At 37.0% G+C, this 16550-nt stretch overlaps 1 protein-coding gene, 1 non-coding gene and 1 pseudogene across 5 annotated transcripts in view; all 3 read left to right on the forward strand.

The window, feature by feature from the left end:
- Nucleotides 1–16550, forward strand: part of LOC113629474 (B-cell receptor-associated protein 29) — a 40419-nt gene that overhangs the window by 14425 nt on the left and 9444 nt on the right. For 2 of the 4 annotated variants that reach the window (XM_027123923.1, XM_027123922.1), the window contains exon 6: nt 1182–1290. In XM_027123923.1, coding sequence (XP_026979724.1) covers nt 1182–1290 — 109 coding nt within the window. Of the gene's footprint in view, nt 1–1181; nt 1315–2225; nt 2304–16550 lie in introns of all 4 variants that reach the window. The other 2 variants (XM_027123924.1, XM_027123921.1) reach the window with 2 other exon arrangements.
- LOC113629639 (small nucleolar RNA U109) lies at nt 5017–5146 on the forward strand. The gene has a single exon (XR_003436641.1). It is a non-coding gene; the product is annotated as a small nucleolar RNA U109 (small nucleolar RNA).
- On the forward strand, nt 13934–14055 carry LOC113629641 (uncharacterized; annotated as a pseudogene).

Consider the following 16550-nt stretch of genomic DNA (forward strand, 5'->3'; position numbering starts at 1 on the left):
ATATACATGTTCTGTTTTTCAAACATTAATCTAATTTGCCTTTCTTGGTAACTTAACATCTTACAATTTCTTTTTGCTAAGTCGGCGTCTTCATTCTATTAACGATGATTTCCATCCAGACATATAGATTATGAAATTTTTACCCCATGATGTTTTTATTTTAGTCAAATATTTTACTATTCAGATCTTAATTTTTCTTGTCTAGAAAAGATAAGCTACAAACGTAAACATTTTAAAAGCCAGAATAGATTTGAAAATAATAAAGAACATCGTAAAGGATTAACCAAATAAAAGTAATTTGGAGACTGTTCAATGAAAATTAGGTAGAATTGTCCAGGTGAAGAGATGGCCCTGTTATTCTCCACTTTCCCATCTCTATCCTGACACCATTATATTCTTCTCTTATGAATTCGTCTATATAGAACTAGTCTGAGTAGACAGCTCTGCATTGGAACATAATGGCTTTCCAAGTAGTACTGTCCCCAGAACTATTTGTTTTTCCTTAGAGTAACATCACGCAATTAAAGAAAAGACATTGTTTATCTAAATACCTTTGAAAATACAATTTTTTTTTGGCTGCCTTGGGTCTTCGTTGCTGCGCGTGGGCTTTTTTCTAGTTGCAGTGAGCGGGGGCTACTCTTCGTTGCGGTAAACAGACTTCTTGTTGCAGTGGCTTCTTTTGTTGCGGTGCACGGGCTCTAGGCGCGCGGGCTTCAGTAGTTGTGCCACATGGGCCCCAGAGTGCACAGGCTTCAGTAGTTGTGGCTCGCACGCTCTAGAGCACAGGCTCAGTAGTTGTGGCACACGGGCTTAGGTGCTCTGCAGCATGTGGGATCTTCCTGGACCAGAGATTGAACCGGGTCCCCTGCATTGGCAGGCAGATTCTTAACCACTGTGCCACCAGGAAAGTCCCTGAAAATATAATTTTAATTGTAGCCCAACCAGAAACTCTTGTTATTTTCATTTCAGAGATTTCAGTCATAGAAGAAATTTTGTGTGTGTTTGCCAAATATCAAGTTTCTGCTAACAGAAGTTTACATTATAAAAAAGTATAAAATACTGAAAAGGACAAAGAATAAAATAAAGATCAATAATTTAAAATACATTGTTCATCTCTTTTCCTGAAAGAATGGCTATTACAATCTAATGTTACTTCTTTCTATAACTCTCTTTTCTGATAGCTCTTGAAAAACCATGGCAAGGAAGAAGAACACATTTTGGAAGCGGAAAATAAAAAACTAGCAGAAGATAAGGAAAAACTGGAAACTGAATTAAAGAAGTCTTCAGATGGTAACGTTGTATGCATGCACAAAAGTAGGAAAAGTATTGTGATATTTTATGCTGTTACACTTCACTGTTTTTCCTAAAACAAAATCATGGCTAAATGTTCTTCTGGCTAAAATACCAAGAGTGACCTATTTATAAATTCCTGCTCGAATATGGAGATAAAACACTGTTTCAGCCAAGAGAAACATGCTCTGTTATACATACAAACATGTAGGTGTTTCAGATCTGTGTTGTAAATACAGATGTTCCTCCCTTAGCAAAAGAGCTATGTTCCTGAAAAGTTGCTTGTAAACACATGTTTGGAAATGAATCACATTTTTCCGTCATAGTATATTGCTTCTTTGAAAGAAGCAATGACGGGGGATTGCTTATTATTATTATTTATCTTATTTATTATTATTTATCTTATCTTATTATTATTTATCTTATAATTATTATTATTTATCTTATCTTATTATTTTGGTTATAAGAAAATACGTTGCTTATCTCAAGCCCTAATACTTTCTACCTGCCAGATATAAGGAAAATGTTCCTTGAAAGAGATGGATAGGGATAGAATAAGCCACAGTCTAGGATGCCAGCTGAGAGCTTGAATGTCTCATTCTAAAACACACTGCAATGAGGACTTGGGGTAGGGCGTCCTAACTCCATTTTCCTGAAGACAGCTATTTCTCCTACATTTTTTGTTTTTTGAAAAATAGCTCTGTTAGTATTTTCTTCTTCTTAGACAAGGAACAAATTATTATTGCCTGTAGCTGCATAGCACAGAAGAGTCCCAAGTCCAGTGTCATCCCAGGAAACTCTGAATAAAAGTTTATGGCTTGACCCCTGAGCAACATTCCTGCATATGACATAGTCCTTGATGTTGTCCAGATACTGGGGAATCTCTCAGTCAGAGTCAAGATAATAACCAATGCATAGACCTTCTCCAATTTCAGATCTCTTCCACTACTTTGTGTTGGGAATAACTTGGAGAACGTTCAGTGACTGAATCAAAGACCTACTTTATGCCATTTGTAAGTTTAGATTTTTTTTAATAGACCTCAGTATAATAGAAGTTTCTGTACTATAACTTGCTGTTTGATTATCTATGGACATTGTTTGTGTAGAGTTGAGTTCATCAAGATGTATTTGAGGGACTTCCCTTGTGGTGCAGTGGTTAAGAATCCTCCTGCCAGTGCAGGGGACGTGGGTTCTAGCCCTGGTCCAGGAGGATCCCACATGCCACGGAGCAACTAAGCCCATGTGCCACAACTACTGAGCCTGCTCTCTAGAGCCCACAAGCCACAACTACTGAAGCTCGCGTGCCAAGAGAAGCCACTGTAATGAGAAGCCCGTGCACCACAACAAAGAGTAGCCCCCGCTCAACACAACTAGAGAAAGCCTGCGTGCAGCAACAAAGACCCAACACAGCCAAAAATAAATAAATAAACCTATTTAAAAATAAAAAAGTATTTGAATTTGAGATGAAAAGCCTGAAGATAAAAGCTAATTCTGTTTAAAAAAAATCTGTAGGATATTTCATATATGATATAAAATATATAGTTACTTTCCTACTTCTTATTTAAAGTAAAAAAAGAAAAAGAAAATCATTTAGAGGCAGTAAGTTAAAAAATAAGTTACTCTTCTAGACAAGGTGGTAGATGATGTGATAGGTATAGTATAGCTCAAAATTCTAAATCTTCTCATAGTTGGTGTACTGTTGGCTCTTCTGCAATTCCAGACAATTTGGAACATGATCATGAAGTTTTAACATTTGTATGAAAATAAATTTAGTAATCAGACATTTCAAGTGAGAAGTAGTGTTCTTTTTTTACCCAACACAAAATATTGGTGCTAATCCTTCTGAAGAATGCAAGGGACTATTTCCAAAATACCTTTAATTAGTTTAAAAAAGTTATTTTAAATTTCTGCTTTTTTTCATATTTGCCAAGGATCCTTTCCCTTATGTTGTAAGCAGAGTAGGACAGAAATAAAAAGACAGACAAGAATAGGTTGTGTGCCATGCTACACCTCTCCTAACCCTGGCCAGCTTAGTTTTTTCCTCCCTTTGCCTTTTAAAAATTCCAACTCTGAGATATTTTGAGCTTTAACCTCACAAGTCTGAAATATAACTCTAAACTCGGGGTTATTTTGAGTAATATAAAGAAACTCAATATTTCTTTAACAGACAATTCAGATGTCTGGAGAAAATGAACTCTTTGATAATACAGGCATTTTGTTTATGATCTGATAAGAAGAGATGCCAAGCTTCTGTGTTTGAAGTGTAGACTGCAAAACTGCTTTCAAAGTGAATCAGTGTTGAGGTAAAAGCAGATTTTACCTGTTTGAGTATGTCCTGTTTGGTTCCTGCAAGGTGTGTAGTATTTTATGAACACATTTTATTTTAGATAACATTGTTACTGACCTTGAGAAGATCAAAGTTCCATTTCTAAAGGAGGTATAACCTTGGCTATGTTCTCTTGACCTATACCAATCAAATTCATTAAGACAAGAACTAAGAAATAAATTAATAGTACAAGATTTGGATGAATTCAGCAGCACAATGCTTTGTACATAGTACCATTCAAATATATTCATAGATTTCTAAAAATTGAGGGTATTAAGGCTGACAGTGCTTAAGAAATGTTTTAGCAAGTTCATTTATATTTGAAAACTGAGTAGAAAGGCAGTGTGGTTTGTTTCTTAATAGAGGTAGAGTATTTTCCATATGTATGGTCTTACCCTTAGTGTTTCTTTAATCTAAGTGAAACATTTTCTCCAAATATATTAGCAGAAGTAAAGCATAAATACAAAATGTCTGTTTAAACTGATTCAATCCAAATTGGAAAAGTGCTATTCTGAAGGCAGGTATTAAGAGCACTCACTCTATCAGTAGTGCCAAAATCTCCATCAGTTTTTAACCACCAGCTTAGATTTTTGACCAGTTAGTAAATTACCTGTGCTTCAGTGCAGTAATATGACCCCAGTGAGCCAAACGAGAGCATGCATGTCCCCAAGCACCCAATTTACACTCAGGACTAACTTAGTCAGGTGTAAGGACCTGATCTGTCATTTTTAATGATTTGTTTAATGGTAACTCTGATGTCCCAGTGTGTGGAGTAATTGGGAAAGGTCAGTGCCATGAAAAATGAGACCTTAGGCTCTAAAGAATTTACAAAGTTCACAAGCCCTCATAATAAAAATAGACCTTGTATGTAGTGGAAAACTTTCTGATATCCAAGGAGATTGACTTTTAAAGACTCTTCCAGGAGAGCTTCCCAGTATTTATTCTTAATACTTTCCCAGTATTTCTTTTTTTTAATTAATTTCTTAAATTTATTTATTTTATTTACTTATTTTTTATTTTTGGCTGCGTTGGGTCATTGTTACTGCGCACAGGCTTTCTCTAGTGGCGGCGAGCAGGGGCTACTATTTGTTGCGGTATGCGGGCTTTTCATGTGGCTTCTCTTTGTTGCAGAGCATGGTCTCTAGGTGCGGGGGCTTCAGTAGTTGCAGCACACGGGCTCAGTGGTTGTGGCTCGCGGGCCCTAGAGCGCAGGCTCAGTAGTTGTGGCACATGGGCTTAGTTGCTCTGCGGCATGTGGGATCTTCCCGGACCAGGGCTCAAACCCATGTGCCCTGCATTGGCAGGTGGATTCTTAACCACTGCGAGGAAATACGTACCATTCAGTCATTGCGTGCATCCAGGCAGTGGTAAAAGTGGATACAGTTTTGAAAGTGATCGAGTTACCTGTGGACATGTCGCTTCCTCATTCTTTTAGGAGCAATAGTATACCCATAACATGCTACATTGAAAGTTACCAGGGCTGCCATTCTAATAGTAGAGGTTGAGTAGTAGTGTATTTCTCCTACATAAAGGGAAAAGAAAAAGAAGAAAATACAAAAAAATGATTGAGGCAAATTCCTTGACCCTGCCCTTATTCTTTCTTCCTTCCTTCCTTCCCTTCCTTTTCTTCCTTCCTTTCTTTTTCTTTCTATCAGCAATTTTTTTGGAACTATTCATATAACTTATTCATTGTAAGATCATTTAACATGGAGCATAATTAAAACTGTCCTTAAAAAGCATAACTATTGAGGGACTTCCCTGGCATTCCAGTGGTTAAGACTCTGTGCTTCCAGTGCAGGAGATGCGGGTTCCATCCCTTGTCAGGGAACTAAGATACCACATGTCACACTGCGCAGCCAAAAAATAAAAAGCATACCTATTGAGGATAAGGCAAATTTTTATTTATTTTTCCTCCAGTTTTATTGAAATATAGTTGACATATGGCACTGTATAAGTTTAAGGTGTGCAGAGTAATAATTTGATTTACATGCATCATGAAGCAATTATCACAATAAGTTTAGTGAACATCCTTCATCTCATACAGGTACAAAATTAAAGAATAGAAAATAACTTTTTTTCTTGTGATGAGGATTCTTAGGATTTCCTCTCTTAACAACTTTCATGTATGACATACACCAGTGTTAATTCTATTTATCATGTTGTATATTACATCGCTAGTACTTATCTTATAACTGGAAGTTGGTACCTTTTGACTGCCTTCACCCAATTGCCCCTCCCCCCCACCTCTGGTAACCACAAATCTGGTCTCTTTTTTATGAGTGTGTTTGTTTTTGAAGTATAATTGACCTACAACACTATGTTAGTTCCTTTTACACAACATAGTGATTTGCTGTTTCTATACATTTCAAACTGATCACCACGATAAGTCTAGTCAAGTCTAGTTACCATAAGTCACCATACAAAGATATTACATAGTTACTGACTGTATTCCCCACACTGTACATTTCATACCTGTGACTCATTTATTTTGCAACTGGAAATCTGTACTTCTTAATCTCCTCACCTATTTCTTTCTTCCCCTTACCTCCCCTCCCCTCTGGCAAACACCTGTTTGTTCTCACTATATATAAAACTCTGTTTATGTTTTGTTATGTTTGTTAACTTTTTTTAATTCCACATATAAGTGAAATAATACATATTGCTCTTTCTCTGTCTGACTTACCTCACTTAGCATAACATTGATCCCTTCTAGGTCCATTCATGTTGTCACAAATGGCAAGATTCCATTCTTTTTTATGGCTGATTAATGTTCCATTGTGTGTGTGTCTGCATGTGTGCGCGTGCATGTGTTTGTGTGTGTGTGTGTGTATTACGTCTTTTTCATCCATGTATCTTTTGATGGGCAGTTAGGTTGCTTCCATGTCTTGGCTATTGTAAATAATGCTTCAGTGAACATAAGGGTGCATGTATCTTACGTTCTCTAACTAATGTTTTAGTTTTCTTTGGATAAATACCCAGGAGTGGTATTGCTGGAGATAAAGCAAATTTTAAATGCTATCTAAACAAAGTATATACAAACAGAACAGAAACTGATTGTAAAGGCCCATTCTGTGTTCCTAAGTATTGGCAGCATATAACAGGGACCTTAGATTTGGACCAGGAAATGGAATCTTCTAATCCTATTTAAACTTCTCCTTTGCCAAATAGAAGGTTTATATTTTTCCACTCTCAACTAGTTTATTCAACTCTGTTCCTGGATAAATGCTTCTCTGTCACTGTGGCTTACCTTGAAAAGAACTAGCATTCTAGCATTTCCTTTTACAGACCAACTTCACTACCCTTAAAGATGTTCAAGTGTTTTTTAAAACTCATCACCCTCTAATGCCAGTAATAAACAAATCATACTAACATAGGGACCAGGGAGTGAAGATAGTTGAAGTGCTTTACAAGAGAAATTGAAGATCAAGATAAGAGAGAAAATTACCAGGGAATTACTATTCTGTATATCAGTAACCCTAAATTCCTTCTTCTTGAGTTCCTTACAGAGGAACTGTTTGAGCCATCTATCTATCTAAAAATAAATTCTCAAAGTCCAAACTAAGCATATCTTACAGTTGCAAATTCTTGTGGGTGTAAATTCAACTATCTTTAACTTGCAGTTATAATCAAAGCCACCATCTTATTTTAAATTTTGCAATGCTTTAAAAAATTTGGTAGTTTTAGTCATATCATGTTTTTTGTTTTATGACCTTTTAATGAGTTTCTATGCTTTGAATAAGAAAAAAACATGTATTTTCTCCTCTGTTTACTTATCTGGAAGTTTCTGCTTCTTTAACATCTCCTTTGTTAGCTGAAAAATAAAAGTCCATATTTTAAAAGAATAGCATAGTTTATTTGAAGGATGTGGCAATAGACTATATGTAATTAATAATACATCAGTTATTTAAAGCAAATAAAATATATGACCCACCATTTTAGTCAGGTTTTAGCTCTTAGGTTGTTTTTTCATTTTTTAATGAAAGATATATTGCCATTTATTAGTTTATATTATCTCCACATGCAGTTGATGTTACTGTCAAACCAGAAGAAGGAGGCTTTCTTGCTGTGACTGCTTTCCTGGCACTAATATATCATGGTGATATTTTCTCCTGCTGTTCCCTATTACATTCCCATTTAGTTGTGATGTTTTCCTTTTTGTGAGCTTCCTATCTGTTTGCAGGCCCTATATAAAATAAACTATTTAAGTGTCATCCAGTGACCAGGAGGAATAGCTACAGGGAAGATAGTAACTGAAGACAGAAATTCAAGGATACCTTTCATAGCATTGACAATACCAGCAAGCATGACTGATGCTACCTGAGGAAAAGCTTTTATTAGGTCTACAGAGGGGCATTAAAGCAAGAGAAAACAGTCTCTTCCCTGAAGAGCTTTATAACCCAGATGGATGGATCCAACATATATACATAAAGTGACTACAATTTATTTCTTCCCCTGTGTGATACATGAGTTAGTTTACTAAAAAACATGGAGTGGAGAGTGCTAAATGCATACTGAATAACAGAATGTTCCAGGTGATAAGAATATTATCAAGCATAGTTCTCCAAGTATGTTGATGGACATATAGATTGGATCAGCTTGTATCAGGTTTATGTTTACTGCCAAGTGCAGTAACGAAATTAAGCTGGACAACTCTGCTCTAAAAACACTTTTGAAATGGATGGAAAACAATCAGCTAGGAAAATGAGCTGGAAAATTAAAGAAGGAAAAACCGTTTCTTTGTAAAACTAAATCTCATTGCAGCATCCACTGTCTGTATAGCCTTTGTTCTTTCTATAAGCAAAATTGGAAGGGATAAAATGGGGAACTTCTTAAGAGGTTTCTTAACATTTCCAGTATACTTTGGATCCTCCTCTCCTCTTATGCTCTGATACTTTAATTTATATTTCTTTTCAGTAAATTTATAGTCTAAGAGAAAAGTGGTAAGAAGTAGAAGTGTGTTTTAGGAGAAGGATCAGAAAACTATGGCCCATGAGCCAAATCTAACCTGCTGCCTTGATTTTAGAAATTAAATTTTATTAGAACAAACCATGCTCATTTGTTTACATATTTTCTATGGTTGTGGAGTTAAGTAAACTGGACAGAGTCTGCATGGCATAGAAAGCTGAAAATAAGGGAGTTCCCTGGCAGTCCAGTGGTTAAAACTCCGAGCTTTCACTGCAGAGGGCCCAGGTTCAGTCCCTGGTTGGAGAACTAAGATCCCGCAAGCCGAGTGGTGCGGCCAGAGAATAAAAAGAAAGCTACAAATATTTACAGTCTGGCCCTTTACAGGAGTAGTTTACTGACCCCTATTAAGGATCTTGAAGTAAGGAAGAATACCTTTTTCAGTATAAATAATGGTGTTGAAGAGATTGGTTTCTGCTTAATATTGTTATAAAATTTGCTGTGCACTTAAGTGCTGGTTGAATGAATGTTGATCAGATAATTTAAGAAATTATATATGCTTATATGTAGTAAAACTAGTTCTTTGTTTACAGTCAAAGTAAACTGACTCCTTCAATTCTCGTATATGATGGTTTGTAAATTCTTCTAGATTCCACGTGTTGCTTCTGCTTACACACGAACTTGCTTTATAAAGCATATCCTTTTCAAAGCAGTTTGTATAAAGCTATACCTACACAGTACTTTGCCTAAAACGTACACCCTGATTTTTAAGTGCAAAGCCAGCATATTAATATAATTTGTAATTATTCTTTGCTAAGTCACAGAGCCAAAATTCTTTTCTTAAATACATTACTTAGCAACCCAGCTAAGATTAATGAAGGAAGTCTTCATGCATTTATTGGTGTTTCATTCGCTAATAGCATAAGAGTGGGGCTGATTTTATTTATTAAATTATAAAGCCTGCTCATCAGTTCCTTGGCCCCGAGTCCCAGTAATCCTTATAAGTATCAGCATGCCTTACATCCCTGTCTTTTCTAAAACCCAAAAGCGCTTCACCCATAAACTTCATTCATGGTCATAGTCCCCCAGAGGGTAGGGGCAGGCACCAATATACCTAGCGATAGGTATAGAAATTAAGACACACACAAAAAATCACTCATTTCCCCTTTGCTCATGTGGCAAATAGAGCTATAATTGGTTTCATGCATTAATGTTTACTCTTTAGTATAATTGTTTGGGCAGCTTTCTTTCCATTCCTTCTAAAGCATGTCCCTGCCATTAGTCTGGCTTCTTCACTTTGCCACTAGGGTGGCAACACCACAGATCTGATTATGCTTCTTCACTTCTTAAAACTCTTCAGGATGGCACACGTGGTCTTCTGCGATCTGCCCCCCAGCGTCATCTCTAGTTTTGCCTGCCCCACCCTTGTCCAGTCTAAATTTTATACCCCTACTCTATTAAATATGGGAGCTTTTCCTCCTAACAGTGGTGTTTCATCACCTTTCCCCTTTGTCCAGGACTGCAGGTCTGTTTGCCTCTACTGCCCTCTTCCTTCACACTCTGCCAGCTTGTGCTCATCCTTCAGCTCCAGCATCGCTGCCTCTCAGGAGCCTCCCTGAAACTCTCTCCCTTCAAGCTGGGTTGAGTGGCTTCCATCTGGACCTCCATAGTTCTGCATGGATACTAACTTAATAGTGTACTCTGTAGAAATTACTTTTCATTTGTTTATCTTTCTTACTAGATTGTAAGTGCTGTGAAGGCAAGGGCCACATCTAAGTCAACTCCTTGTCCCCAGCACATACTTAGTGTTCTAGGCCTGTTATCTAATAGATATGAATAAATCTCACCCCCAAACACTGGTTCATCATAATTAGGCTCTTGCAAACTACTTACCTCCTTCTTCTTCCTCCCCTCTTCCTCCCCCCTCCCCCCTTCCTCCTCTACTTCCCTCCTCTCTCAAGGACCGAGCTCTGGTGATAGTCAGGTATCCATCACTTGGTACCTGCACTCAAGCATCTCAGCATTGCTGAAGGAACTAACTTCTTATTTTAAATAAATGGTCACTGCATTCAGATGGTCCCTCAGCACTGTGACAGTCCTATTGAACTTCTCTAAAATCTTCACTTTTTCACTCTTCAGAACTACTTTAGATCTTCTCATCTCACTTCTAAATTCTAAATCCACCCTACTTCATTGGACACAAAGAATTAATCAAAAAAGTCATCTTCTCACCACCAAAACTACTGTCCTCCCTCAGCTGGCCTCAAACTCTACCTGTCCTTGGGTTACTGTGGATTAAGTGTCAATCCTTCTTCTACTGCTTTGGCTGCCAAGCCCACTATCCTTCTCAAGGATGCTGTTTCTGCAATTACTTCCTCACTTCCTATCACCCTACAGACATCTCCTGGCATCTCCTATCCCAAAACATAAAAACAAAAACTTCCTTTTGTCTCATATTCCTTCACTTACTGCCCCATTTCTCTGCTCTACTTCATAGCAATTTATTTTTTTCCTTTTAACTTTTTATTCAGACATAATAAATTCAAATCACACAATTCAAATCACAGGAGAGATGCAAAAATAATACCAAAAAAATATGCCCTGTACCCAAATGATAACACCTTACACTTGCCTTATCCTTTTCTTTCTCTTCATATTTTCCTCTCACTTATTATTTTTATATTTTCCAAATGGTGATTTTCTAATTCTCTTATTCCTTCTCCATTTATTAGATGCCATTCTATTGTTAAAGGAGAAGCTTTCCCTTTTTCCCCCAGTTACTTATTGATTTGCTTGTGTAATATATTCATTGCATTATAATTCATTGTGAGCATTATATTTTAGTGTTCAGATTGTCTCAGATTTGGCCAGTGGAAGTCTTTTCAAGCTGGGTCCCATATCATTTTGTCATGCCCCCATTCTGTAAGCACATACATTCTGGTATAACAAGATAGTCCAAGCTTATCTTGTACTTTTCCTCCTCTATCCCTTGAATCAACCATTTCTCCAGTGAGCCTTTAGGTAGGGAATGGTATTTAGAAAATAATATCTAGAGCCTAGGTGTGCTCATTGCTACTGGGGTGTCATTACTTCTAGGTGCCCTTAGCAGACAGAACTGATAGTAGCTTAAATTTTACCACTTTAGAGAAACTTTTCCTGAGTACTCCATCTCATGTGGCTGCATAGTCATTCTTTATCACATCACCCTATTCTAACTTTCTTCATGACACTTGGCACTCACTGTTGGTTGGTTGCTTGCTTTATTGTGCGTCTTCCTCTGACTAGAAAATGAGTATTACAAGAGCTAAGACCCTACCTATCTTTTCATCCTCAACACTTAGTAGAATGCCTGATGCCTAGTAGTCATTCCATACATTGTTGAATGGATAGATGAGTGGATGACTCCCTTGTCTTAGGGCAGTTTCACCTGTGTAACAGCTTCATCTTCTCTAGTCATGAACAGTAGGAATCTTTGGAGGGGCTCTTATGTGTCATGGACTCTCAGTGGTTAGAGACTGGGAAAAACGTTTCCTTCTTCATACTCTTGATGAAAACAGTAAAGATTTCTCATCGCTGTTAAGGAGCTTAATTCTCACAGCCCTTCTGTATTTGTTGTACAAATTGACCCTAATGTGGATTTCATAAAAACTGTTTTTATGAACACTAACTTTAAATATTTTTAAGATATTTATAATCATATTGCCTCTCAACCCTCCTCTTAAATAACTTAAACCTCTTACACATAAGATTTATTCATGAAGGTTAAGGGACCTACACTTTGATATTCTTGAAATGTATTAAGTTCATGCTTCTTTTTTTTTTTTTTTTTAGTCTATGGCAATATCTAGATCACTTTTCGTGATCTGGCTTACCTCGTTTTTATTTTTGAATTTAATTTTATTCATTTTTCTATACAGCAGGTCCTTATTAGTCATCAGTTTTATACACATCAGTGTATTAATGTCAATCCCAATCGCCCAATTCATCACACCACCATGCCCCCCCGTGGCTTCCCCCCTTGGTGTCCATACGTTTGTTCTCTACATCTGTGTCTCAATTTCTGCCCTGCTAACTGGTTCATCTGTACAATTTTTCTAGGTTCCACATGTATGTGTTAATATACGATATCTGTTTTTCTCTTTCTGACTTACTTCACTCTGTGTGACAGTCTCTAGATCCATCCACGTCTCTACAAATGACCCAACTTCATTCCTTTTTATGGCTGAGTAATATTCCATTGTGTATATGTACCACATCTTCTTTATCCATTCATCTGTTGATGGGCATTTAGGTTGCTTCCATGACCTGGCTATCATAAATAGTGAGATTCATGCTTCTTTACTAGAATATCTGCTTTTCTTTTATCTACTGCCTCACTCCCGACTCACTGACTTTTTTTAATATTACCACTTTGGTGGGTTTTTAACTACATAATATAATAATTTTAAAACATCAGAAGATTTTACACAAAAGAAAAATTTAATTAAGTTTTTGTTTATTTAAAACAATGGAACTTAAGGGGTCATATTTGATAGGTTCTTACTAAGATAGTACTTATAGCCTAATGAGTTTTATTATATCTTGTCCTGTATACATGTGTTTTGTGTGAGGTTTTTTCCCACTGTACTTTTTTAAAATAAACTTTATGTTAGGACAGTTTATATTTATAGAAAAGTAGGCAATATAGTACAGAGAATTATCATATACCCCACACTCAGTGTCTCCTGTTATTCATGTCTTACATTAATATGGTTCATTTATACAATTAATGAACCAATATGGATATATTATTATTGACAAAGTCCATAGTTTATTCAGATTTCCTTAGTTTTCACCTCACATCTTTTTTCTGTTCTAGGATCTCATTCAGGATACCACATTACATTTAGCTTTATGTCTCCTTAGGCTCCTCTAGGCTATAATAATTTCTCAGACTTTCCTTATTTTTGAAGAGCTTGACAGTTTTGAGAAGTATTGGCTATTTTACAGAATGTTTCTCTATCAGAAGCTGTCTGATATTTTTCACGATCAGACTGGAGTAATGGGACTGGAGAGGAAAGTCACAGAGGGTAAAGTGCCATTTTCATCACGTTATTCCAGAAATACATACCAGCATGATTCATCACTGTTGATGTTGACCTTGACTGCCTGGCGGATGTTAGTGTTTGTCAAGTTTCTCTATGCAATGTTTTTTCCCCCTCTTCCCATACATAGTGTAGTCTTTGGAAGGAAGTCACTATTTGTAGCCCAAGCTTAAGAAGTGGGGGGTTATGCCCTACCTCCTTGAGGTGAGAGTATCTACATAAATTTTTGGAACTCTTCTGCACAAATATGTCTATTTACCCCTAATTATTTATTTATTTAATCATAGGTATTCATTTTATACTGTAGATTATAATTTAATACTCTTAATCTATACTCGTGCTTCTCTTCATAATCAAATGAATCTTTTGCCTTTTCCTAAAGATTCGTCTGGGGAGGGATAAAGCATGACTATTGCTTCAGTTTTTTGAGGTCTTCTGGGAATAAACAAGGCTGTAAAAAAAAAAGAAAGAAAAAAATACTCTTTTATTTATTTTGTTGCTCAAGTCATTTTTTTAGCATTAGCCATTGGGAGCTCCTTCAGTTGGCTCCTGTGTCTCTTTGACGTGTCTCCATCATTTTGGATTCTTTTTTTTTTTGCTTTATCTTTTCTTGAGTACATCCTTCTGACTCTACAAGGTGCTCCAGGCTTATCTTGTATATATCCTGCCCGATAGAATCAGTGTTTTCTTTTTTTTTTTAAACTAAACTGGATTCTGTAATAGTATTCGTTTGCTTTTTGTTTTGAATTATGAATTAGCATGAGATATTTGTAACGTGATTATATTTTTATCAAAATATCAAGAAAGGTCTGTTTGCTTTGTGACTTTCCAGCTAGCCTGAATTTATTTCCATTAAAGATATAATTTGGTTTAGTTGCAACCAAGATTCCTATCAAGTGACTAAAGTGGTACCTCATTGTTTACCTGACATTTATCATATTTTCAAAAAATGAACTGGTTCCACACAAGTGAATTTTTCAGATGCTTAAAGCTTAGACTTTTCATTTGTCTGTTCTTTCCTTCCTTCAGGGAACATATTTTAGACACCTGCCATGTGCTAGGCACAGTGCTGGGTACCCAGAACAGAGAGACAAGACACAGCTTTGTTTCTTGAGTAGTCCACAGTCCGGTAGGGACATAGTTATACCTCAGCATGATAAGTGCTATAATAAAATTAAGCTCAAGATGAAGTAGAAGCCAACAGAAAAGATCAAGGATAATTTCTTGACATTTCAAAGGATAAATATTAATTACCCAGATGAAATAGGAGAGAATGAGTCAGGCAGGGAGGTGAAAGGAGATGGGCAAGGATGTTTTAACAAAATGAGTAGCATGTAACTGAAAGAGTATGCCTTTCTGAAGTACTACAAGGTGCTCACTGTGGCTGGAGCATAAAATAAGGTGGAGGTAGTGGTGAGAGTTGAAAAGTAAGCCTAGGATCCATCATAAAGGGCCTCATGTGCCATGTTTATATGTTAACATTTTGGTGGGGGGAGCACTGCTGGAGGGTTTTTAGGCGGAGGAGCAAGCAATCACTTTGACATTACTGTGGACAATGAATTAGAGTAGCCAAGAAACAAGGTGAGGAATCCATTTCAATAATCTAAACTAGAGATGAGGACCGTGATAACAGATTGAGTGAAGTGGATGGATTGGAGAGATAAAAAGGAAGTAGAATCAACACACCTTATCAACATACGGATGTGAGGTTAAAAAAGAGTGGGTGAGGGCTTCCCTGGTGGCGCAGTGGTTGAGAGTCCGCCTGCCGATGCAGGGGACGCGGGTTCGTGCCCCGGTCTGGGAAGATCCCACATGCCGCGGAGCGGCTGGGCCCGTGAGCCATGGCCGCTGAGCCTGCGCGTCCGGAGCCTGTGCTCTGCAACGGGAGACGCCACAGCAGTGAGAGGCCCGCGTACCACAAAAGAAAAAAGAGTGGGTGATAATTGAAGTGATAAATAAAACAGACCTTACCTGCATGTACCTGACAATATAGGCTTGTACAAAAATTACCACAATATAATTAAAACCACATTTATGTCCCTTACTGAACAGAAGTTTGTGTGTCTACTTTCCAAATATTTTGGAAGCATTACTGTAGCTTAACGGTCCAGTGATGGTCCCTGTAAAGGAACAGTACATGTGAGGATTAAGTACTGAAGAGCTCTGGTATGTCACACTCTCGAGTTCTCAAAAATAGAACCAAATGAACGGAAAAGAAATCAACACTAGATGTAGGGAAATTTTTCAAATTAAAATTTGAAAAATTTATTTCTCTGGCACAATCCTTATAGCTAGTGTACAGCAGCCAGCTTGAGCTGCCACGCCAATGTGTCTAAAAATTTTCTCTTACATTTCTTGGCAGAGCTTAGCTAATACTGTCTGTTATCCCGGGTAGAAAATACAGTGATACAATACAGTTACACAGTGCATCGGTCTCACCAGCTCCTCTTGCTGTGCAAATAGCTCCATAAATGTAAGTTTGGCACTTGGAAAACCACAAATATTTTTGGCCTGCTTACATGGCATTTTACACAAACATTTTGGCTTACTACATGTCACTGTAACATTAATTGGGGTTATTCTTTATATTAATAAATGATTTTTGCCTCAAAAAGTTCCCAGAGAACATAAATGAATCTGGCCAGTATTGTCATGAAATATCTCAACATTTCCATAACGCTACTGGCAAATGATAGCAGCTCATTTCTGCAGATGAGAAAATTGAAATAGTGACTTAGATGTATCACCTCAAGCCTCCTTGTCTGATGTCTTCCGTATATATGCTGTTTCCAAAATAACATGGTTCAAAATAAAACAAGCATATTCAAATGTCAGATAACAAGTTTATATAATCCCTTAGTCATGAAGGCAGTTCCAGAAGGAGGTAGAAGACAACCAAAACAGAATATTGTAATTTTTATAAAATGAGAGGTAGAGAAAGGACTAGG

Source organism: Aethalodelphis obliquidens, unplaced genomic scaffold, assembly GCF_003676395.1.
Source record: "Aethalodelphis obliquidens isolate GAN/ISIS:26980383/991018 unplaced genomic scaffold, ASM367639v1 scaffold27, whole genome shotgun sequence".
Lineage (NCBI taxonomy): Eukaryota > Metazoa > Chordata > Mammalia > Artiodactyla > Delphinidae > Aethalodelphis > Aethalodelphis obliquidens.